This window comes from Delphinapterus leucas, chromosome X (assembly GCF_059928025.1).
Source record: "Delphinapterus leucas isolate spDelLeu-1000000601 "Yukka" chromosome X, BTC_Dleu_Yukka2, whole genome shotgun sequence".
NCBI lineage: Eukaryota > Metazoa > Chordata > Mammalia > Artiodactyla > Monodontidae > Delphinapterus > Delphinapterus leucas.
The window spans coordinates 116,893,406-116,915,423 of NC_143150.1; the positions used below are offsets into that span (position 1 = coordinate 116,893,406).

At 45.6% G+C, this 22,018-nt stretch overlaps 2 protein-coding genes across 5 annotated transcripts in view; one reads left to right on the forward strand and one right to left on the reverse strand.

Moving 5' to 3' along the window:
- Window positions 1-9,930, forward strand: part of MAP3K15 (mitogen-activated protein kinase kinase kinase 15) — a 148,650-nt gene extending 138,720 nt beyond the window's left edge. Inside the window, 11 exon segments of the mRNA XM_089904724.1 lie at window positions 1,231-1,414; window positions 2,086-2,248; window positions 2,656-2,830; window positions 3,595-3,780; window positions 4,414-4,519; window positions 5,375-5,600; window positions 7,294-7,406; window positions 8,298-8,407; window positions 8,490-8,509; window positions 8,511-8,564; window positions 9,422-9,930. Coding sequence (XP_089760850.1) covers window positions 1,231-1,414; window positions 2,086-2,248; window positions 2,656-2,830; window positions 3,595-3,780; window positions 4,414-4,519; window positions 5,375-5,600; window positions 7,294-7,406; window positions 8,298-8,407; window positions 8,490-8,509; window positions 8,511-8,564; window positions 9,422-9,527 — 1,443 coding nt within the window. The 3' untranslated portion in view covers window positions 9,528-9,930.
- PDHA1 (pyruvate dehydrogenase E1 subunit alpha 1) overlaps window positions 6,129-22,018 on the reverse strand; it is a 36,303-nt gene continuing 20,413 nt past the window's right edge. For 3 of the 4 annotated variants that reach the window (XM_089904722.1, XM_089904721.1, XM_022565486.3), the window contains exons 2-11: window positions 19,668-19,727; window positions 18,922-19,095; window positions 18,000-18,126; window positions 17,210-17,301; window positions 16,298-16,390; window positions 15,293-15,448; window positions 14,964-15,035; window positions 12,579-12,646; window positions 11,341-11,449; window positions 8,206-10,828 (exon numbers count right to left, since the gene is read on the reverse strand). In XM_089904722.1, the coding sequence (XP_089760848.1) occupies window positions 10,664-10,828; window positions 11,341-11,449; window positions 12,579-12,646; window positions 14,964-15,035; window positions 15,293-15,448; window positions 16,298-16,390; window positions 17,210-17,301; window positions 18,000-18,126; window positions 18,922-19,014 (975 nt within the window). In that variant the 5' untranslated portion in view covers window positions 19,015-19,095; window positions 19,668-19,727 and the 3' untranslated portion in view covers window positions 8,206-10,663. Of the gene's footprint in view, window positions 7,860-8,205; window positions 10,829-11,340; window positions 11,450-12,578; window positions 12,647-14,963; window positions 15,036-15,292; window positions 15,449-16,297; window positions 16,391-17,209; window positions 17,302-17,999; window positions 18,127-18,921; window positions 19,096-19,667; window positions 19,728-22,018 lie in introns of those variants that run through there. The other variant, XM_022565487.3, reaches the window with a different exon arrangement.

Sequence of the window (22,018 nt, forward strand, 5' to 3'; positions counted from 1 at the left end):
CATTTCAGATCTTGTGGGTTGAATTCTATCCAGTGTTTAGTGTTCTCAAAATCCAAAACTCGTTTTTTGAAAATGTTGTGTTATTGTGGTAAGAACACAACGTGAGATTTACCCTGTTAACAGTATTGTTGACTCAAGGTCCAGCACTGTACAGCAGATCGCTAGAAATTATTCATCTGTTTCAGTGCCATCTGTGCCCAGTGGATAGTAATGCCCCATTTCCCCCTCCCCTCAATGCCAAACTCTCCATCCTGCCCATGAGGAGCAGCGTGTGAGAAGCGGTTGGTGCGCCCCTGGTGCAGGGACTTCAGGCTGTGAAGTCGGAGGCTGGCGGTTTGCTCTCGGCAGCACCCCGGTCTCACTGAGCGGGCAGGGGAGGCCGCGCCAGCCCCATGGTCACCGAGGAGCCGGGAATGGGGTGCATCTGGAGGACAGAATGGCTTCCACTCCTGGCTCATTGGGTGGGCTTGGAGACGATGAGGAGAAGACCGTGAACTTTAAAGATGACAACTCCTCAGATGAATGGAGAGCCGTCCCTGATGGGAACGGTCACGCAGGATGGATGAGCGGGACTCGTGGAAGCATTCCCGTGTCACAGTGAGATGTGACGACTCAGACCGAACTCCTGCTCCCCCACAGGGCGCAGGGACAGAGAGCCTGCGGCAGGACGATGATGAGCTGGCCAGCAGTGGAGCTGAAGCAGAAATTGCAGCAGGAGCCTGAACAGGAAAGGGCAGCGCCGCCTCCCTCAGCCAGTTGCACCCCGTGGGGATGAGGGCGTGGGCCCTGAGTTACCAGCCTCCAGGTTTGCTCTGCCTGTGGTTTACAGCTGGAGGTTGGAGATTTGGGCTGTGAAGGCGTAGAGACTGAGAGGCCAGGGCGCGATGCTCTCAGAGGGCCTCTCACATGTGGCCCTTCATCCTGGGCGTCCTCCCTGCGTAGTGATCTCAGCTCCAAGAGGACTAGAGCAGAAGCCCCAAGGCCTCTTAAGGCCTAGGCTCTGAACCCCCCACCAGTATCACTTCCCCCACAATCTACTGGGCAAAGCAAAGTCAGTCCCCAGAGGCCAGCCGGGGCTAGGACATGGATACCAGTCATTGAGGCCATTGTTGGAATCCACCATCAGCCCCTCCTAGGATGGCAGATACAGGAGCTTTGTGTGGAAGGTATGTACACCTGGATTTGCCCGCGACCACACTGTCTCATCGGTCACCTCTGCCTTCATTGCAGGTGGGCATGTTTAAGATTCACCCTGAGATTCCAGAAACCCTTTCAGCGGAAGCTAGAGCCTCCGTTTTATCCTGTTTTGAGCCTGACCCCCACAAACGTGTCACCGCTGCTGGACTGCTCCAAGAGGGTTTCTTAAGGCAGGTGAACAAGGGCAAGAAGAACCGAATTGCTTTCAAGCCGGCAGGTGAGGCCTGCTGGGATGGCAGGGGTGACGGCTCTCCCGAGTGCTGAGCTTCCCACATGGTGCCCGTGTTTGTGAAGAGCGGTGGGGCTGGTGCATTAGGTGTGGGACGCAGAGACACAGGGAGCCCCATAGGTGACAGCGATGAACCCTCACATACCCAATGCTCCGTTAAAGCCTTTCCTTTGGGATTGTGCCAGGGAGGGAGGTGGGAGGTACCCTGGCTGGGGTTTTGTGTCTTCCCCGGGTGCAGAGCCTGGCGCTTCATTTTTGGAGCCTGGCCTGTCACCCTGTGCTGCTCCCGACCTTGGTTAAAGGGTGTCTGTCCTGCAGGCCACCGAAGCAAGCAACACCTTCTGGGGCAGTAGGTCCTACCGGGCAGTGATATAGGAGTGGTCCCGGTGTGGATGGGGTCGGGAGCTGGGACAGGGTGCCTCAGCATCTTGCACCCAGAGAGCGACTCGCTGTCTCAGCATGTCCGAAGGGCTGGTTAGAAATGCAGAGTCTCGGGCCCATCCCAGACCTGCTGAAGCAGAACCTCCATCTCCTCAGGATCCCTGGGTGATTGCTTGAACCCCCAGTTAGAGCAGCGCGGGCTTAGGCCCCTGGGTGCGTCACGTGGCCCAAGGGGCTGCCTGGGGCTCACCGTCCCCATCCCCGGCTGCCCCGCACAGAGGGTCCCAGGCGCGCCACGCTGCCCCTGCCCCTGGCGGGGGAGCTGATGGGCGGCAGCAGCAGCAGCGAGCATGGCTCGGTCTCCCCAGACTCCGATGCCCAGCCCGACGTGTTCTTCCAGAAGTCCCAGACGCCCACGCACCGGCTCAGACACCTGCTCAGGTACGGCCACCCCCCACTCGGGGGACAGAGTCCCTCCCAGGTGTAAACCAGATGGTCGCGAAGGGCTTTCGCTTCCTTTCTGCACGATCAGCAGGGCAGCCGGGGCGGCCACTGACAGTGAGAGAGAGGAGGGCAGTGAGGTCACTCTCTGTCCCTTCCCCTCCCCCTCTCCTCTTCTTCCCCTCCCCCTCGTCGCTTCCTCTTCCCTCCTGTTTTCTCCTCCTCCCCTGTCACCCCTTATTCTCTCCCTCTTACCCCCTCCTTCCCCCCCCTCCTTTCTCCGTCTTTCCCCTCGCCCCTAACACTGGTGCATCTTCCTGAGGGTGGGGCTGCGGCGGAGCCACCTCTTAGCCCCTCCCCCACGGTGTCCCTGGGAGGCGGGGATTGTCGCCTGCGTTTGTCCGCAGTGTTCCTGATGAGAGCTCGGCCTCAGAGGACCGGAGCGCAGCCTCGTCCCTGGAGGACAGCGACCCGGGCCTCTTCCTGCTGCGCAAGGACAGCGAGCGCCGTGCCATCCTCTACAGAATCCTCTGCGGGGAGCAGAACCAGCTGGTTTCCAACCTGCAGGAGTGCGTGGCCCAGGTACAGGCCGAGTGCGGGAGCTGCAATCCCACCCCCTCCGCCCAAGGCCAGGTCCCAGAAGAGGTCCAAGTGGGACTGGTGTTCCTGCTACCCTAGAACATTTGCACAGTTACAAGAACCACCCTAATTATTTCCCAACGTCCTTCCCTTTTCCAACAAAACAAAAGAAAATACAAAAAAAAAAAAAAGACTTCATTGAAGCCTGAATTTGCATTTGTGGAACACTGCAGTGAAACCAGGCACTGATGGGGCAGTGCTGCCTCCTGGTGGAAAACAAGCCACATGGCAGCACAAAGCAGTTAACCCCCAGCTGCACCAGTTGCCCTCAGAAGCTGGGAGAACAGCCGCTTTAGGAAGAAAGGTTACGGATGGAAATATTTTGAGATTTAACTCATTTTGGATGGGAAAAGGTCCTTCTAGCAAGAGGCCACTGCCCACTATGAACTGTGCCTTGTGACAAGGCCTGTTGGGGGTGGAGGGTGGTTTACAAGGAGTTAAACAGGATGGCAGACCATTCCTTGAGGGGCTTAGTTCTGTTGTTTGCGGGCCAGAGAGGAGAAGGGGGCCACATAACCCTCTAACAGGAAGGATATGGAGGAAATTCCAGGACCAGAGACCGTGTCTCACCTGGGAAATCCCCAGTTCCATTAGCAAATGGACAGTCTGGTTAATCTGGTTGCCCACAGTACTTCTTGGATTTTCCCTCCCTCTCTCTGAATTACTCAGTGACTGATTTTTTTTTAGGGGGCGGGGTTGGTGATCAGAGTTCGGAAGAGTTGCATCTCTCAGTCGGCCACATCAAGCAAATAATTGCGATCCTGAGAGACTTCATCCACTGCCCGGACCACAGGGTGACGGCATCCACGATATCAAAGCTAAAGGTGGACCTGGACTTTGACAGCTCGTCCATCAATCAGATTCATCTGGTACTCTTTGGATTTCAGGATGCTGTAAGTGCTCCATTTGGCCCTAGAGAACATGCCAGAAGGTAGGAAGCCCACTCAAGTGGCTCACAGCCAAGACCATGGAGTTCGATTACCATCATCTCCCGTAGTCTCCATCTCTTCTCACCTGTTTATGCCTGAATCCCGAGTGTCAGCAGTTTTCTAAACACTTGAATATGTGTATACAAGTGACTGGTCTGATTGCACTATGGCCACTGAGAGCAGGAGTGTAGGATTTGGGAACGAGTGGCATCTGCCAGCTGGGTAGGTGTGGGGTTTAAGCTTCTGCGTCTGCCCGAACAGGTGAGTTGCTCCAGGCCCAAGATCATGTCTGGCTTAGCTTTGTGTCTCAGGTCCCCAACACAGAGCCTGAGGTTTCACAGATGCTTCATAAATGTTCGTTGAATAAACAGTGAAGAGGCCCATGCGGTAGCTCCGATCTCTGTACCTGTCCCCTAGACCCCCGTGTGACTTGGGGTCAGCTTAAAGGAGGACTCAGTCCAGAAGAAACGTAAGTCAGGCAGAAACTCAGTGCAGCACGGTTAACCCTTTATCTCAGAGTAGAAGCAAATTCGAATTAGTAAGAACTATTTCTTAAAAGTACAATGGACCAGAAATCTGGATTTTTGTGATTTGGAGGTAAATAAAATTTTGAGGAACCACTTAATTAGGCCCCACTGGATGTTTGCGATGGACAACATCATCCGTCGAGCGGTGCAGGCTGCAGTCACCATCCTCATCCCAGGTAAGGGCCCTCTTTTCGGTCAAGGTCAACTTCAGGTGGCTATGGAAAAGGTCAGACAGGTCCTCTGTACTCACCAATTGTTGCTTTCCCTTTCCCATCTTGACTATGTACGTCTCTGCAATTAAGTAAATGATGTCACAGACCCCTTTAGGGCCAAGATTCTGTGATTCTGAGAACATCTCCTGGTGATGTGTTTTTACATGCCCCTAGGCATAACTGAGGAGCACGCACCGCAGGTAGACTAAACTCAGGATCTCAAAGGAGCACTGAGCCTGACGGCCTGGCTCCTACAGTGCATCATCTTGTGTGCTCAGCAACGCCTCCTAGTTGGTTGACGATTTAACGGCTCAGTCTCCTCTCTCAGAATCATCATGTGGCAGCTACAGAAATCTTCGGCTTTTTATAGGCTCTATTTTTGAAATGTTAGAGCAGCTTAATACCCAAGTTGATTCTCCTTCCGCGGTGCCTTCTTCCTAGGAAGGGAGGCTATGCGGCGCTTCGGTTAACATTGCCCCTTCCTCTCATTACTTTGCTCCCTCCCTGTCATCCTCTGCCTGCTCCCCTGAATGCACTCTGCCCAGGCTCAGCTTCTGGGAGTGGCTTTTTAAAACTGCCCTTGGCTAACTAAACACCTTGAAGTCTGTTTCCTTATCTGTGAAGTGGTGGGGACCATCTTTTCACTGCAGAGCTAAGTGAAATAGTCTCCCCTCCGTTTTATAAAGTCAGCAGTCCCCTGATGGAGCGTCGCATTGGCCTGGCCGGCCTCTGAACAGCCACGTTTGCTGGCCCGGGACATAAGCTACACCAAGCCCTGGCCTTGTTGAACCGTGGTCCTTTTCTTCCGTGATTCCACAGAGCTCCGAGCCCCCTTTGAGGCTGCCTCAGGGACCAAAGGGGTGGATAAGGACACGGATGAGGCAGAAGAGGACTATGCCCCGGCAGACCCACGCGGGAGCGAGGCGCAGGCGGCGTGTGGGTGGAGCAGGCCCGTTTCAGCAGTTGCCCAGGAGGCCCAGCCCCAGCAGCTCCACCAGCAGCATCTGAGCCTCCAGCTGAGCAAGCTCAGGCAGGAGACCAACAGGTGGGCAGGGGTGGGACAATGACCCGGACCAGCCGGTCAACTCAGTGGTCGAGTGCCTCACCCAGGTCTCAGAAAAGCATCTTTATCCCCCAAGGAACTGCGCGAGGAGATATTCTCAGCTTCAACTGGGGGACTAGAAGGATGCCTCCCTTTTTTTTCAATGCTAGGAGTCAGAGAAGTAGAGTGCCTTGCCACAAGCCGTACTAAAGGCAGCAGCATCTCAGAGTTTTCTCTGTCTCTTTACCGAGGTGGGTTCCCTGACATGGTGTGTGGGTCCAGCAACTCGGGGGAACATCTGCGGCCCGCCCCTGCCGAAGTAGCTGAGTTGGGGGTCAGTTAGCACTGCGTCGATGGACAGGTATCCCATAACCCTGACCCCAAGGAAGTCTGCCCTGTCCTCTTTGAATCTCTCCCTTGTGTTTTGTCATGATCCCCAGGCAGGCATTAGTGAACCGCCTTCCCCGACAGCGGACCCTGGCACTGCCGTGAGGTTCCCACAAGAGTTGGGCTCTTTTGTTTATTTCCAGGCACATAGTAGGTGTTCAAAACATATTTGTTAAATGAACAAAAAGATTCCCATTTGCGCTGGGGAACCACGTCATCAGTGGGCTTAGCAAACTAGTTGGTATTGGTTCCAAATGATGCCTTGTTGCCCAGTGGTCATTGGGAATGCTAAAATTTAACGGGGACAAACAGTGTCAGGCATACCTATTTCGGAAGAAAAGTTGTACACACCCCTAGGGATCTCTGAAGTTTAATTTTAGGCAGATCTAATCATTTCTTTTTAGAAAGGCCCAGTTTTAATTAACTGGTAGTGGTGGCAAAACTTTTTTTAAGTTTTGAAAAAATGACAAATGTGAAAGTTGATAGTAGTACTTAGCCCTTCTTTAAAATGTGTTTCTGGTAAGGTTTATAATCACCAGATTCATAAAATGTTATATATGGGTTCAAAGGTTATTCCTTTCCAGGGTCAATATTGTTACCTTCCATCTCAGAATTAGTAATGAGACGGCAGCCAGCACCTGACTGCGAATGGCTGACAGACACACAGCTCCTACAGACACGCCTGCCCTTGTAGGATGGAGATGCCTTAGCTGTTGTTGGGCACAGCAGGAAGGCACCTTTGGCCCTGAGTGATGCTGACGAGGGTAACACATCTGTCCCGAGTAGTGTCTGTGAGACCAAGCTCCGTGAAGCGTTTAGCGCAGTCTTGGGTAAGTGTTCGCAGTAGTGTCCCTCTCACCTTCCAAGCAGCAAGAGTCTTTTCTGCAGTTCCTCCTTCCCCCTAGCTGTTCCAACAGCAGCAGCAGGGCTTCTGTCTCCTTGGCTTACTCTCCGGTGAGGAGGGAAGGGCCTGACCACTAGTTTCAGCGACTTGACCTGACTTAGGGAGACAAGTTGGCTGAGTTCTACTGATCACCATCAGGTTATCTTTTGGTTCATGATACATATTCTGAGGCAAAATATACCCACGCCCTGAGCGTTGGTCTTTGTTTACAAGGGGAGGAAGCACAAGAAAGGTGCTCATGTACAGGCTGAAACCTGATCACACAACTTTGAAGAAGCTAGACTGATCGTTGGGATTGTGCCTTTTTTATTTTTTTTAAACCTCTGTTCAACAAATGTTTGAATTGAATTGAATGGTATTAGGCTCTCTCTGGAGGATGGCTTTTTTTTTTTTTTTTAAAACCAGACTTTTGGAACACCTAGTTCAAAAAGAGAGGGAGTACCAGAATCTTCTACGGCAAACCCTAGAACAGAAAACTCAAGAATTGTATCACCTGCAGTTACAATTCAAATCTAATGGTGAGTGAAAATCTAATGGTGAGTGATTTTCCACTTGCTCTGACTTATGTGTGTGTGAGACCATTCAAAATCTGGCTGGTATTCTAGTCAGCCTTGAAACAGTTGAGGGTATTCTCGATCAGACCAGTAAGTACTCCAGTAAGATTCCGGAATACTGGTCAATAATAAAAAGGAACTTATCAGTACATTCAAAACCAGATGAATCGCAAATGCATTATGCAAGTGAGAGAAGCCAGATTCAAAAGGCTACACATTATGATTCCATAAATGTAGAACGTTTATAGAAAAATTCTATTAAAGGCAAAACTACAGGGACAGAAAATAGAAGTGGGTGGGGGGGTGGAATTGATGATAGAAGGCGACGAGAACGTTCTGGCGTGATAGAAATCTCTCTGTCTTGATTGTGGTGGTGGCTATGTGACTCTGCTTGTCGAAGTTCTTAGCACTGCATACCTAAAAAGGGTAGTTTACGGCATAAATTATACCTCAGTCAGCCAGCCTTATGCGTTTGGTGCCCAAAAGGGCTCTTGGAATGGGGAATGGATACGCTGAGGCCAAAAATCTCAGTATTCAAACCTATTTCCTCATTTGAATTCCAGTGCAGTTACGGATATGATTCCTTAGAAAAGGCATTTTAAAGATGGGAATACACATTTAAAGTAGGAGATAATTAGTTTGAAGTATCACAGGTAAGGAACATTTTTAATCTCTGGAAAGTGACTCCAAGGACTATGGACTGTTGCACAGTGTGTAGCAGAGCAGCTGAGCCAGGTTTAATCCATTTCCTTTTCACATCACATTCTGGAATAATAGTTTATTTCATCCAACTTGTTACTTGAAGAATTTTGCTGTTACACATCAGTATACAACATAACTTTCTAATCATTACAGAGATTACAGAGAACTCAGCCTCCCCTCCTCGGTCTTATGGGCAGAGAACAGAAAAAGAGCTTGTCGACTGGTTGCAACTGCAAGGAGCGGATACGAAAACAATTGAAAAGGTAAACTTACAACCAAACAAACCATTCCTGTGCTATCATTACAGAGCTGCTTAGCTCTTAATGTATTTGATCTTTGTTTCAGATTCTTGAAGAAGGTTACACTTTCTGATATTCTTAATGATATCACTAAGGAAGACCTAAGGTACCTTAGACTACGGTAAGAATAGCTTCAAAACACTTTGTGGAACAGAAAATGACTTTTTTGGTGTAATTTAGGCTCTTTTGTGTGTGTGTGTGTGTGTGTGTGTGGTACGCGGGCCTCTCACTGTTGTGGCCTCTCCTGTTGTGGAGCACAGGCTCAGCGGCCATGGCTCACCGGCCCAGCCGCTCCGCGGCATGTGGGATCTTCCCGAACCGGGGCACGAACCCGTGTCCCCCGCATCGGCAGGCGGACTCTCAGCCACTGTGCCACCAGGGAAGCCCCTGTAATTAGGCTTTTAAGTAAAGCAGTAGAAAACAAAGGCTGGTAACTTTCCCCCCTTCATTAACGTTAACTCCCTTTTCTATGGCTCAGTCAGGAAAAAAAAACTACCAACCTCACTCCAAACTCTGGAGTTTTTCAAGGTTAAAGCTGGGGAAAAGCTGAGACGGGGCAGAAGCTAAAGGCCCAGTAGTAGAAAAAGTCAAGAGACCGGCCTGGCTGGGAGTGAAGCGAGACATGAGATGCCAGTGGGCTACACCCAAACCCTTCTTTCTTTAACTTGCACCCTGCCTTCTCATCCCCACGTCATCTTAAATAGCCTGCTCTGCACAGATGCAGCAGCACTCCTGTACAGTACCTCTCAGGCCATGTCCCACTCCTGCTAAGGCACAAGTGTCACCTCCATATGTGAAGAGAACATATTCCCGTTTTAGTTAAGTAAGTTTTCAAGTTAGGGACTGCATTTTTAAGACTAGACAGCAAATCTAGACAAGTCTGGAAGGACAGACTACAGCTTTTGCCATAAGGGCTCCTAAAGAAGTCTTCTGCCGTGTTGCTTTGAAGTTGTCTTCTCTTACGGCTCTCTAAAGAAGACTCCTGTTTGCCTCGTATGGTGGTCTCCTCTGCAGGCTCTGGACTGCAGCCTCCCAGTACGGAAGACAGGCTCAGGGGGCCCCGGCAACCCAAGATGAGGCTTAATCAATCAGCTAAGCCAGGGGACACAGGGAGCAAGGAGCTGACAACATACCCACGAATTCTGCTGCACTTACGCAAGGAAAACACCACTTGTTCAATGAACAATTTAAGAACTTGAAGTTTTAAAGGATTATGGAAAAAATTTTAACCTTTTATTTATCAACATGTTTTCAAGGTGAGTAGAACTTGTATGTATTGTGACAACAGTGATTGTAAAACCTGGTCTTGACATCCCAGAGTATTAGGGAATCCTTAAAAATGAATTTTCATTTGGAAAAATATCTGCTGGAAAGGTGAAACAACAGGTGTTTAAAATAACAAAAAGGCTGGGAATCACTGTTTTAGATCACGCATTCCATACATTACTATTAACTGGAATTGCACTTAAAATTCAAAAAAGATAAAATTGCTAAGAATATGCCTTGTATTAATGTTTGATATGACTGTAAATAGAAAACTATTAAGAAAATAGCTTCATATTGATAATGTATAAATGGAGAAAACTAACTTATTTATTTGGCCTCTAAAATGAAGTAGTCTTATTTAAAAATCGAATTGTCCTTCCACCCCTGCCTGGTTATAATAAATATTGTGTTTTAGTAAGGAGAAATGATGGTTCAGTGTGAACAGGCTTCAGCACCGACGTGCACACAAATGGGGGCGTGTGTGCACGTTAGGGTACACCAGGTAAGCTGCTGGGCACTGGGAGGGACAGGACAATGATCGCCCCACAAAAAGGTGGCAGAGTTGGACAGGCATATAAGGAATTGTTTCTCCTTTTAGTAACTAAAAAAGTATTTGTTAAACTAGTATACAACTAAACCAAATAGAACTATTTTAAAGAAGTAATTTGAAGGAGGGTCAAGCAAACTCTTATTACCTATTTTAGACGTACATAACTAAAATAACCTTTATAATAAGATCCATACTATCCTTAAGATATAACATTAAAAGACGTTGTACCTTTTAATGCAACACTGTACAAACCACATGCAATTATACTATCTATCTATCTATCTATCTATCTAAATCTACACTTTCTTTCTATGGGTTTTTTTTCCTCCTTAACAAAGTTGAGAACCCAAAGCATTCCTTACAGTTGCTGCCGAATAGCCCCACTGAAGGTGTACCATCTCGCATTAACTGATGGACTTAAACTTGATCCACTGGCTTGCACCCCGGACTTCAAAAGGCGGATCGCTGCAGTAGATGTGATAGCCGAGTTCTTCCAAAGGTGGTTCAGGGTCAGCTGTAGCAAACTGGGCAGCATCCTCAATTTCTTTTCTCACGTCAACATCAATTTCCTAAAAATCAATCAGATTACAGTTCAAGAGATGTTTTGAATAGACAGCAGCTTAGGTACCAACTTGTTCTACTGGGAACCTCTTGCTAACTCTCTACTAGTACTGGCAGTATACCTATTATTATTGAAAATGTTAGTTTAAACATGACGCAACGATCCACGAAGGGGGATTCTGGAGGACAGATACCAACCAACATTAAGACATACACCCTGGCGAGGGAACATTTATGAATTAAAAACCTACAGTATATTTTTAGGAAAGAAGAACTGTGATGGTGGAGGAGGTTAATGTCCTGTGAAAAATACTGCGTTGGCCAAAAAGCTCTTCAGGGTTTTCCCACAACATGGCTCGGAAAGCCCCGAACGAACTTTTTGGCCAACCGAATACAATATGTACTTTCCCATTTACTTACCTAGTTTACCGAGTGGCAGCTTCTTGTGTAGAGAAAAACTGCTCAAAAAGGAGAGCCAACCTTCAAAGGCAGACTCTTAAACCATCAAGAGTCACTGTACCTTTAGTTCTTCAACACTGGCCAGATTGCTGTTCACCATCCTATCCTTGAGAAGCATGATAGGGTCACTCTTACTTCTAACTTCCTGAATTTCTTCTCGTGTACGGTAACTAGAGGGAGGGAAACAGAGTTACAAGTAGATAAGAACAGCGCCGGCACAGCAGAGACAGTCCGGGAAACACAGCAGTCTGTTTGTTTCTGAGACGAGGGAGCACATCAGTACTCACGTCACCGTAAGAAGGGCAGAATTATATACTTTCGAAATACAAGAACTCATCCTAATATTCTGTAAGGAAGAGCTGCTCTGTCTTTATAGAAAACTCTACAATGGCAATTCACCTGGCTTCTCTGGCATTCTGACAACAGGGGCCAAGTTTCTATTTGCTACTTTGCTCTAGAGGTAGGGCGTGAAGGTACTGGTGGAGGCAGGGGAGATGGTTTTCTGTGGTGATAGCTATAACCTTTGAGGCAGCAGAAGGCTAAGCACAAAAAAAGTGTGCCTTGCCTTTTCTCCCTTAAGACCACAGAGCAGTGTGGCTGGCAAAAACCTGGAGAGGAGGTTTTCCGATTCTTGATTGTACAACTGACCCTTGTCCTACAGCACTTGAAATAACACTAAGAGCAAAGAAAGGCTACCACCATTTTTTTTAAGAATAGAATTACACCAAGTGCTTTCTTCCATGTAAGCTGCTCTTCGTAACATTTTCCCTTAGGCCTTCATTCTATATACTCAAAGACTTATTACGGCTTACTTTGACTAAATCTACTCTTAATTATGCCACACTCCGGGACTGCAGCATTACATGCCAGAGTTGCCAGGTGACAAAACTCCTTTTTTGACTGATTTATTTCAACATATGCTCCATTCCAGCCAGAAGAGGAATATGCCATGAGAATCTGGGGTAATGCCTACAAAAGGTAAATGCCCCCAAGTATACTACTCTACCATCAGTCCTATTTTATGCAACAGTTCCTCTCTGCAATTGTTTTCTTACTGGTGCTCATGCTAACTAGCATGTACACACTAGAGGAATTTTCAGAATGCTTTCTATATTGGAACCAATTTATTGGAAGGCACGGCTTTCAGGCTCAGACTAACTACTAAATCAATGCATGAAGCCAACTGGTGTCTGGCTTCAAAAGCAAACACACACTGAAATGCTTTGCTTTTTCATCTAAGTAGCACCATTCAAAGCCCATCCACTTCGGACACCACACTCAGTTTTCCCATGACCATACCTGACTCCAGGATCACTCATGCTGTGCCCATGGTAACGGTAAGTCTGCAGCTCCATCAGTATGGGCCCCTAAAACAGAACCCAGTGGAGGTAAGGTGAAACAATGGCCACAGCCTCAAATGTACGTCCTTTCAGGATCAAATACCTTCATCAGATCTGAGTTAAGAATTTCTTCTTAGTTGACTGATTGATTATCTCTTCTCATTTCTATTACCTATTTATTGCATGTTTCATCCTCCTCTTTTTTTTTTTTTTTTTTTTTTTGCGGTACGCGGGCCTCTCCCGTTGCAGAACACAGGCCCCGGACGCGCAGGCTCAGCAGCCGTGGCGCGCAGGCCCAGCCGCTCCGCGGCACGTGGGATCCTCCCGGACCGGGGCACGAACCTGTGTCCCCTGCACCGGCAGGCGGACTCGCAACCACTGTGCCACCAGGGAAGCCCCATCCTCCTCATTTTTTAACAGGAACTTATTAATAAAAGCCACCCCACCCACTCCCCCCCCCGCAGCATATTTTGAATCAAAAAGGCAGACAATTCTTTCTTTATGTAATGTCAATGGGTTCTATTTCACCAGAATTGCATTTGATATATAATTCTTTAAGCACAGCATAGATTTAATGAAGAAAAGCCTATCAGGAAGCGGGGATGGCATTTATCTTCACGGTCAATATGCTAGTCTTTCTGCCCAGCCCCTCCTCCCCCCAGTCACAGGGGAAATCATCTATCTATAAGCATTCTGATCAAGGCTAGAGAAAAACACTAACATAAACCTTAACAACGTAAGATGAAAAGCAAACCTCTAGTCCTCTCGTCCTTCTCCACTTCCCAGCACACATGAAGAGAGGCTGGATAGGTGACTTTCTACGTCACACCCACTTCATGCAGTGTTTCGTAGGGGACAGCAACCAATCCTGCTTCACAGAGATCTAGCTACTGTGTAACTAACAAACAAACAGAAAGTTGGCAGGTGCTGATCCTGCGACTGGGAGAGCCCGGCTACCACGAGGTAGCTTGCTCATGCTACACCAGCCCCCTTTCAGAAAACAACTTTGAACAGAGGGGATGGGGTGGATCTAGGATCCTTGGACAGTTTGGTGTAGTAGTTAAAAGAGGGCGGGGGATGGAATCCAAGTGCTTGGGTTCCAGTTCTGGCTGTGCTGTATAGTAGCTACATACCTCAGTTTCTTCATCTACAAAACAGTAATTAACCCAGCTCAGAGGTGCGCCGATTAAAAAAGGTAATACCTAAGTGCTTAGCACATTACCTGACCTATCATCTCTCAATAACTGTCACCTATATTGATTGTTGATCATCCCGTAGCCATTTGGAAGCATGGCTGGTTAGGCTAAGGGGATGGTGATAAAGGGGTTTTTCCAGACCCTCCCCTAATTCCAAGATCAGGCTTTGGTCCGGCTGAGAAAGTCAAGACACTACAAACTACTTATCCTGTTTCCACATACTGCTGGACGCCACATATTCTTTTAGGAACTGGGAGAGAGGGGGATGATGATACCCACCACCCAGGGCGTGGACCCCTAGTCTCAGAGTCTTGATATAGACCAGTGAGCCCACTGCCACCAACCTGCCATCTCAGTCATCTCATTCTTTTCTTGTTCAACCGTTCTACAGCTCCCTCGCGCCTCTTCACCCTCTCTTCCATTTTCATCACTGCCAGCCCAATCTTATTTGCACTACTGCCCAAACACGTACGTAAGGGCAGTCACTGAAGGGTAAACCTCAGGGGCCTTTCTGGGCTGTGAAACACTGATTTAGGGAGAAGAACATCTTTCCACCAGCTCAGATGGCATGTAAGCCTCTTTTTAGGCCAATCTCACTGTTCCCTTCTCCCTCCACTGCTATAACTGGAAGGGTCAAGATTCTTAGGACTGAAACAGCAAGACTAAGACTACATAATTTAAACGTATTATTCGATTTACAAAAGACAAACTTATACTGGATGCCTATTTTACATAAGCAAAGTTCTGTGCAGGGCACTGCAGGAGTCCCCAGTCTGTTCACTTAAGGGGCTTACGATTGATGGCGGGGCAGGGGGGGAAGAGTTAGAAGCACATAATTTAACCAAACCAAAAGGCAAAACAGATTGTCACAATGAAGACAGAGGCAGAATGCTGAGGGAGCACTGGAAGGAAAGATTTACCCCAAATGGGGCAAACATGGAATGTTTCCCAAGACGTGAGCTATCAAGACCATGTTATTTATGAAGGGACCCGATTCGCTTAACTGGACCCAGCTTCTATCTTTTACACCTCAATTAGCAGCTACTCACTACATTGCTACAATAGACACAGGGGGCATTCTTTTAACTTTAGGACAGATAAATGTCATTAGACATCTCTAGCCTAGAGGCCTACAAGAAAAATCTTACCTTTCCAGATCTACAATAGGCAGCTGCAAACCTTGTGGCCTCCCGGACACACAGGATATCCATTCCATCTACCTATTAATAAATGGGAAAGATTAAATAAACACAACATTGTAAATCAACTATACTTCAATAAAATTTTAAAAATAAAAAGTAAAGGGGCAGAGCATAAATCCAACTGCCTAAAACCATTTTCATCTTACATGACCTGTTCATCCACTAAGAAAACAGAACTCTTTAATCTCTCTGAGATTTTCAAGGGCACTTGACAGAGTGCCCGGGCCCTGCAGGCCCTGAGGGTGTAGCTCCAGCTCTACAACAGGTGTCCTTACCCTCAGCCCAGGAATGAAGTCGCCTCTCTTGTAGTAATCAGTGCTGGCTGCTGCTCTCTCCACAGATGTTCCCATCCCATAGCGGTTATTCTCACAGATGAAAATACAAGGCAATTTCCACAAAGCCGCCATATTGTAAGCTTCGAATATCTGACCCTGGAAGTATGTATAAAAGTTCAAGTGGTTTCATTTTGCTGTTTTTCTCTAGACTTCATCATCCACAACAGCTGCTGCTCTACCCAGCAGAGAAAGCTTCCATAGGATGAAACGCCTCACCCACAACTAAGCTTCTGAAGCAAAGGAGTATGTGCGCTTGGGGGGGGGAGCAGGGCACGGCACAGCAAACCCATCACCTCTTTTGCCGCTAAGGAAGGGACAAACCAAGTACTACTACTTGCTTCTGTAGGGCCAAGGCAGCAGCGGAGAATACAACGGGAAAAGATGGACACGTAAGAATGTACTACGGCTGCCTAGTTGCGTGCTTCATTATAAATTCTATGAGACCCTCTGGATGACCAGACTGAACCGGTGTCTGAGAATCAGCATCCAGAGCAGAGCAGGGCCTGGCAGGGTGTCAGCCACGGACCGGTGATTACTCAGACCACGACAGAAGAGCAAGAAGAGTCAGGGCTCAGGAACTAGGAGAGGAGTCTGACAGTGCCTTGGCATTCAGGGGAATGAGTCTGTACATTACGGTACTGGTTTAAGAACTGGTTTGCCAAGGATTAAAATGTAAATCAGTCCTTCCCCACAGAGTCTGTGGAGCACTGAGGTAGAGCAAAGGTGAGCGTACTCCTAGGAGTACACCTATATAAAGCGCTTGTGAAACAATGCCAGGATGTAAATCTCTAATGCGGCCACAAAACCAAACTTTAGCTTGCCAGATAAATGGCCATTTCAACTAGTAAGCAATATACTACTTCACCACAAACTGAACTATGAATATTCAACACTTTGGACATAACACTGTAATCATTATTGCAAAGTTAAGAGACACATACTCACCTGATTAGCAGCGCCATCACCATACAAAGTCAAACAGATTTCATCTTTTCCGTTATACTTACAGGCCAGAGCAATCCCAGCTCCCAGGGGCACCTAATATTAAGGACAACCAAGAAAGGAACCACAGAAATCCGTGAGGGAAGAAGTTAATGCTCTGAATGTTAACTCCTGACCAGAATGTGAGAGAGAAATGACACCGTCCCTACCCCAACCCTGTCTCTGCTTACCCTACCCCCAATATTATAAACAAACTGGCAAAGTAACACGAATAACTACTATGGTATTCTATGTCAACCATTTAGCAATAACATTTATGCATTCAGAGATTCAACTGCTAATCCTAAAAAGCCAAAAAAAGAAAAAGAAACCAAGGATTAAAAAAAATACCAAAAACAAACCAAAAAACCCAGATGCTAGAACCTTAATATATTAGAAAGTAAACCGAACAATCTAGATACGATCTTCTGTTCCTTGTCCATTATTTACTAACTGATGAGAACAAGGAGGACGGCATAACCACAGAAGCTGACTTTAGATTCAAACTAGGCCCTTAAGATCCTGACCACCTGCTTCTCCTGGTCTGGTACCAGTGCCAGCACCGTCTACAGCAGGGAGAGAGGTGTGGCCAAGAGGATGTGACAAAGCGATTAAATACCAATTAAACGGCAAAGGTATAGTTCTACTGCTAGAGGCTCTTGCTTACTTATAAAACATAACAAGTACCTAAAAGGAAACATTTTAAATCACTGTACAGATCTATTTATTAAATGATAGGGTATGAAGCAAGAGGTCATTTAAAGCACACCGTGCCCCCCAAGTACTTCAGAGGGAAGTTGTCTGGGGTACAGAATATTGCACAGATGTGGGCCAGGGCCAAATCCAGAAAATCATACAATCCTAGTCCTCAACTACCTGAGCTCCCACGATGCCATTGCCCCCGTAGAAGTTCTTGGCGTACATATGCATCGATCCTCCTTTTCCTTTAGCACAACCTCCTCTTCGTCCTAGAAGTGGCACCACACAAACATGACACATCAAAAACCAAATGTATAAAACAAACAAAAACACACCCTGAGTATTTACGTAGAGGCTCAACCATTAGAACTCAGAAACCAATTCAACTACATGAGCACCTGTCCCTCTATGCAAATACCTAGACAAGTCCTCCTTGTCTCCTGGCCCTTTTATAATGAAGGTCAGACCAGTCCCATGTCCTTGACCTTTCCAACTTTTTCAGCTCTCTAATCACTGAGTTTTCTTCAGATGTTAGTGTGGTACCCTAGAATTTTTTTTTTTTTTTTTTGGCCAGTTACAAACATCTGATTTCTCCTATACTCGCGTTAAGAGTCAAGGGGGACAAAGGGACTGTTGAGAAGATTCTACCCAATGAATTTCTACCCAATGAAATACTTATACTCAATTTACTTTGCTAGATTTCTATTGGCATGCTTGAGTGATAAACACTATTCTGATTTTATAGAGCTGACCTTTTACCTGAGAGGCCAGACAACGTCAAAAAATGGTCAGTTTACTCAAAAGCACAATAGAGGTACCAGAGCACCAAAAGGGAGAGGTTTTTTTGGTTTCAGCTTTTTTTTTTTTTTAACCCTCAAAAAGGTTTCAATGTTAACTTATAAACGGTTAGCATCTTAATAGAAGATCTGAAAACTTAATTTCCCCTTTTTGTAAATTAATAGCAAACCTGTAAGCTCTGCGAGAATTGCTCGGACAGAAAGCCCACGAGTAAACGTAAAGCCGTGAGCCCGATATGCTGTGATCAGATGGTCTGTGGGGTTTATGCCGGCCTCCAGGCCCACACAACAAGCTTCCTGCATTCAAGGAAGAAGCGGCAATGAGTCAGTACAGTACACCATTTCTAGTTAAAAGGTTTCCTAGACTATTATGAAACATTTGGCCCAGTAGAACTCTTCATTAATAACAGCAAGTACCTCTACTTTTCACCAGAAAGAGAGTAGAGGGTAAGGCCCAAGCCAGAGCCATAAACTGGCAATGCACAGATACGTTTCTTTTAAGCCTGTATGGTGATTTGAAAAAATCCTGAATCAAATGTGAACATTAAAATATTGGGGAATTTCATATGAAAATAGAGACGTCTGTCTTCTCTCGAAGACATCAGCAACAGGAAGCGTTAGCCCCATATTTCCACATGGCACCAACTGGCTGGACTACCAGCCAGTTATGACTACCTCTGCGGGTGGGCCCCGTCTGTTCCACTTCACCACTAGTCCCTGTCACCTTTCTTGATACTTCATACAGCTGGCAGCCTTCACTCATGTATTCTACCTAACTGGTCCCTGGTAGGCATTTGATTTCATAAACCTTGGCCTAAACCTACAAAACAAAAAACAAAACAAAAACCCTTCCCCCAAAAGTATACTCAGTACAGGTGATCATAATGCTATAAAAAGGCACAGGAAGTCAGCAATATGATACATGAGTCAATTCTTTAGCATAAGCTTCCTAGCAGGTCTCAGCATTCTCATGTTTATTCTAAAATACCAGCCTCAAATCCTTCAGACAGATAAAGCAGGGTAAAAGCCAATAAACACACACCATACTTCAATTCCTAAGTAACACCGTTTTATTACAAAACTACCACCCACCTGACCGTCACACAAGTGACAGAAACCACGGATAATTTTCTGTTTATATAGCTGATCTGCTTTTAACTCCATTCGACGAACAGTCTGCATCATCCTGTAGTATTTGAGCCCATCCTCCCTGGTGAGCACCGTAGTGACAGGAGGGCCCTCTTCCAGCCGGTGAAGATCACATTTCTGAAATGGAATCAGACAGTTATCTCTCAGTCACTACGACGTAAACACTGCCAACCCACTCTAAGATCTAACTCGAAATATTTAAATCGAAAACCAGCAAATACTGAACTTGAAAACCAGCAGGCGAGCACATCAGAAATGCTGCATATTGCTTCTGATTCCTTCATAAAACTGACTGTGCAATGAGATGGGGTTTTGGAGAAAGGAAGTCTTTCTAAGATGACTTTCACTGAAAACCCACAGAAGTCAACTGAGTTACAGGTTCAAAGACAAACTTTCAAAGAAGCATTCTAAGAATCTTCTTATTCAAACATGTTACCAAACCACATTTCAAGTCTTAGAGTAGGTCTTCAATCTTTTTAGCTTGCTCTCCTGCTCCAAACTACCCAAAACCTGCTACATAAAAGGAGTAAATTCTAATTTTTGCTAACTTCTCTGAATCTTCGATTCTAGAACATTTGGAATAAAATGGTGAAAAGCATGAATATCAAAATGCTCTACTGCAGAGGTAAAACTATATATCAAAGTGTACCTGTGGAAAAAAATTTAACACGAAGCAAAACACCTCTTACCTTAATTTCAAATGTAGCATCATTTGCAAAATTACGGGATGCCACCAGCACTCTGCTTGCCTTGAAAGATCAAAATATACAAGTATATCAGTGCTTTTTATTGTCGGTTATTTTTGAGTTATTAATCAGTTATCAGGATGCAGTCCTAGAACTCTAAGAGCCCTAACACATTCATGGGCTTATCTTCCATTCTGTTCACTGTGTTGGGATCTTGTCCTCCAAAAGGAATCCATGCTTTGGCCAAAGAAACATGATGGTACCCCCATCTAAAGGCAAACTGCAGAAACCCGTCTATATAGTCACTTTGTTTTCAAAGAAATTACAGTGACAATATAATGAAGTTAATGGCCAAACTGAAGAGACCAGATAATCTGTGGGGTATGTTTATGCTATTCTTAGTCATAACCACATACGTTGAGCAAGCTAATGCTTTACTTTCAGAATAGTTCTTCAAATAAAACTATGATTCAACTCCTATTTCAGGCAAATCACTTCTCTATGAAACGGTACTATAAGAAAAATATTTTAAACTACACAAAGCATGAGATAGACACCTTAGTGAGAAATGTACAAGACAAAAGAAAAGATACTTAGCATTCCCTGACTTAAAAAAAACAAAAGATTTGAGGGATGTTTTATGATTCGAAGAGCACCAGAAGGAACATGTTCTCTACAACTCCCTTCCTTTTTTTTTTTTTTTGAAATAATGAATGCTTCTCGAGAGGGCAGACAGCAGAAGCAAGAACAACTACAATCCTGCAGCCTGTGGAACAAAAACCACATCCACATAGACAAGATGAAAAGGCAGAGGGCTATATACCAGATGAAGGAACAACATAAAACCCCAGAAAAACAACTAAATGAAGTGGAGATAGGCAACCTTCCAGAAAAAGAATTCAGAATAATGATAGTGAAGATGATCCAGGACCTTGGGAAAAGAATGCAGGCGAACATAGAGAAGATGCAAGAAGTGTTTAACAAAGACCTAGAAAAATTACAGAACAAACAAACAGAGATGAACAATACAATAACTGAAATGAAGACAACACTAGAAAGAATCAATAGCAGAATAACTGAGGCAGAAGAACGGATAAGTGACCTGGAAGACAGAATGGTGGAATTCACGGCTGCGGAACAGACTAAAGAAAAAAGAACGAAAAGAAATGAAGACAGCCTAAGAGACCTCTGGGACAACATGAAACACGACAACATTCACATTATAAGGGTCCCAGAAGAAGAGAGAGAAAGAACCAGAGAAAATATTTGAAGAGATTACAGTTGAAAACTTCCCTAACATGGGAAAGGAAATAGCCACCAAAGTCCAGGAAGCGCAGAGAGTCCCATACAGGATAAACCCAAGGAGAAACACGCCGAGACACATAGTAATCAAATTGGCAAAAATTAAAGACAAAGAAAAATTACTGAAAGCAGCAAGGGAAAAACAACAAATAACATACAAGGGAACTCCCATAAGGTTAACAGCTGATTTCTCAGCAGAAGCTCTACAAGCCAGAAGGGAGTGGCATGACATATTTAAAGTGATGAAAGGGAAGAACCTACAACCAAGATTACTCTACCCAGCAAGGATCTCATTCAGATTCAGTGGAGAAATCAAAAGCTTTACAGACAAGCAAAAGCTAAGAGAATTCAGCACCACCAAACCAGCTCTACGCAAATGCTAAAGGAATTTCTCTAAGTGGGAAATACAAGAGAATAAAAGGACGTACAAAAACAAACCCATAACAATTAAGAAAATGGTAATAGGAACATACATATCGATAATTACCTTAAACGTGAATGGATTAAATGCTCCCACCAAGAGACACAGGCTTGCTGAATGGGTACAAAAACAAGACCCATATATATGCTGGCTACAAGAGACTCACTTCACACCTAGGGACACATACAGACTGAAAGTGACAGGATGGAAAAAGATATTCCATGCAAATGGAAATCAAAAGAAAGCTGGAGTAGCAATACTCATATCAGATAAAATAGACTTTAAAATAATATTACAAGAGACAAGGAAGGACACTACATAATGATCAAGGGATCAATCCAAGAAAAAGATATAACAATTATAAATATACATGCACCCAACATAGGAGCACCTCAATAAATAAGGCAACTACTAACAACTGCAACAGCTATAAAAGAGGAAATCGACAGGAACACAACAGTGGGGGACTTTAACACCTCACACCAATGGACAGATCATCCAAAATGAAAATAAATAAGGAAACAGAAGCTTTAGATGATACAATAGACCAGATAGATTTAATTGATATTTATAGGACATTCCATCCAAAAATAGCAGATTACACTTTCTTCTCAAGTGCGCATGGAACATT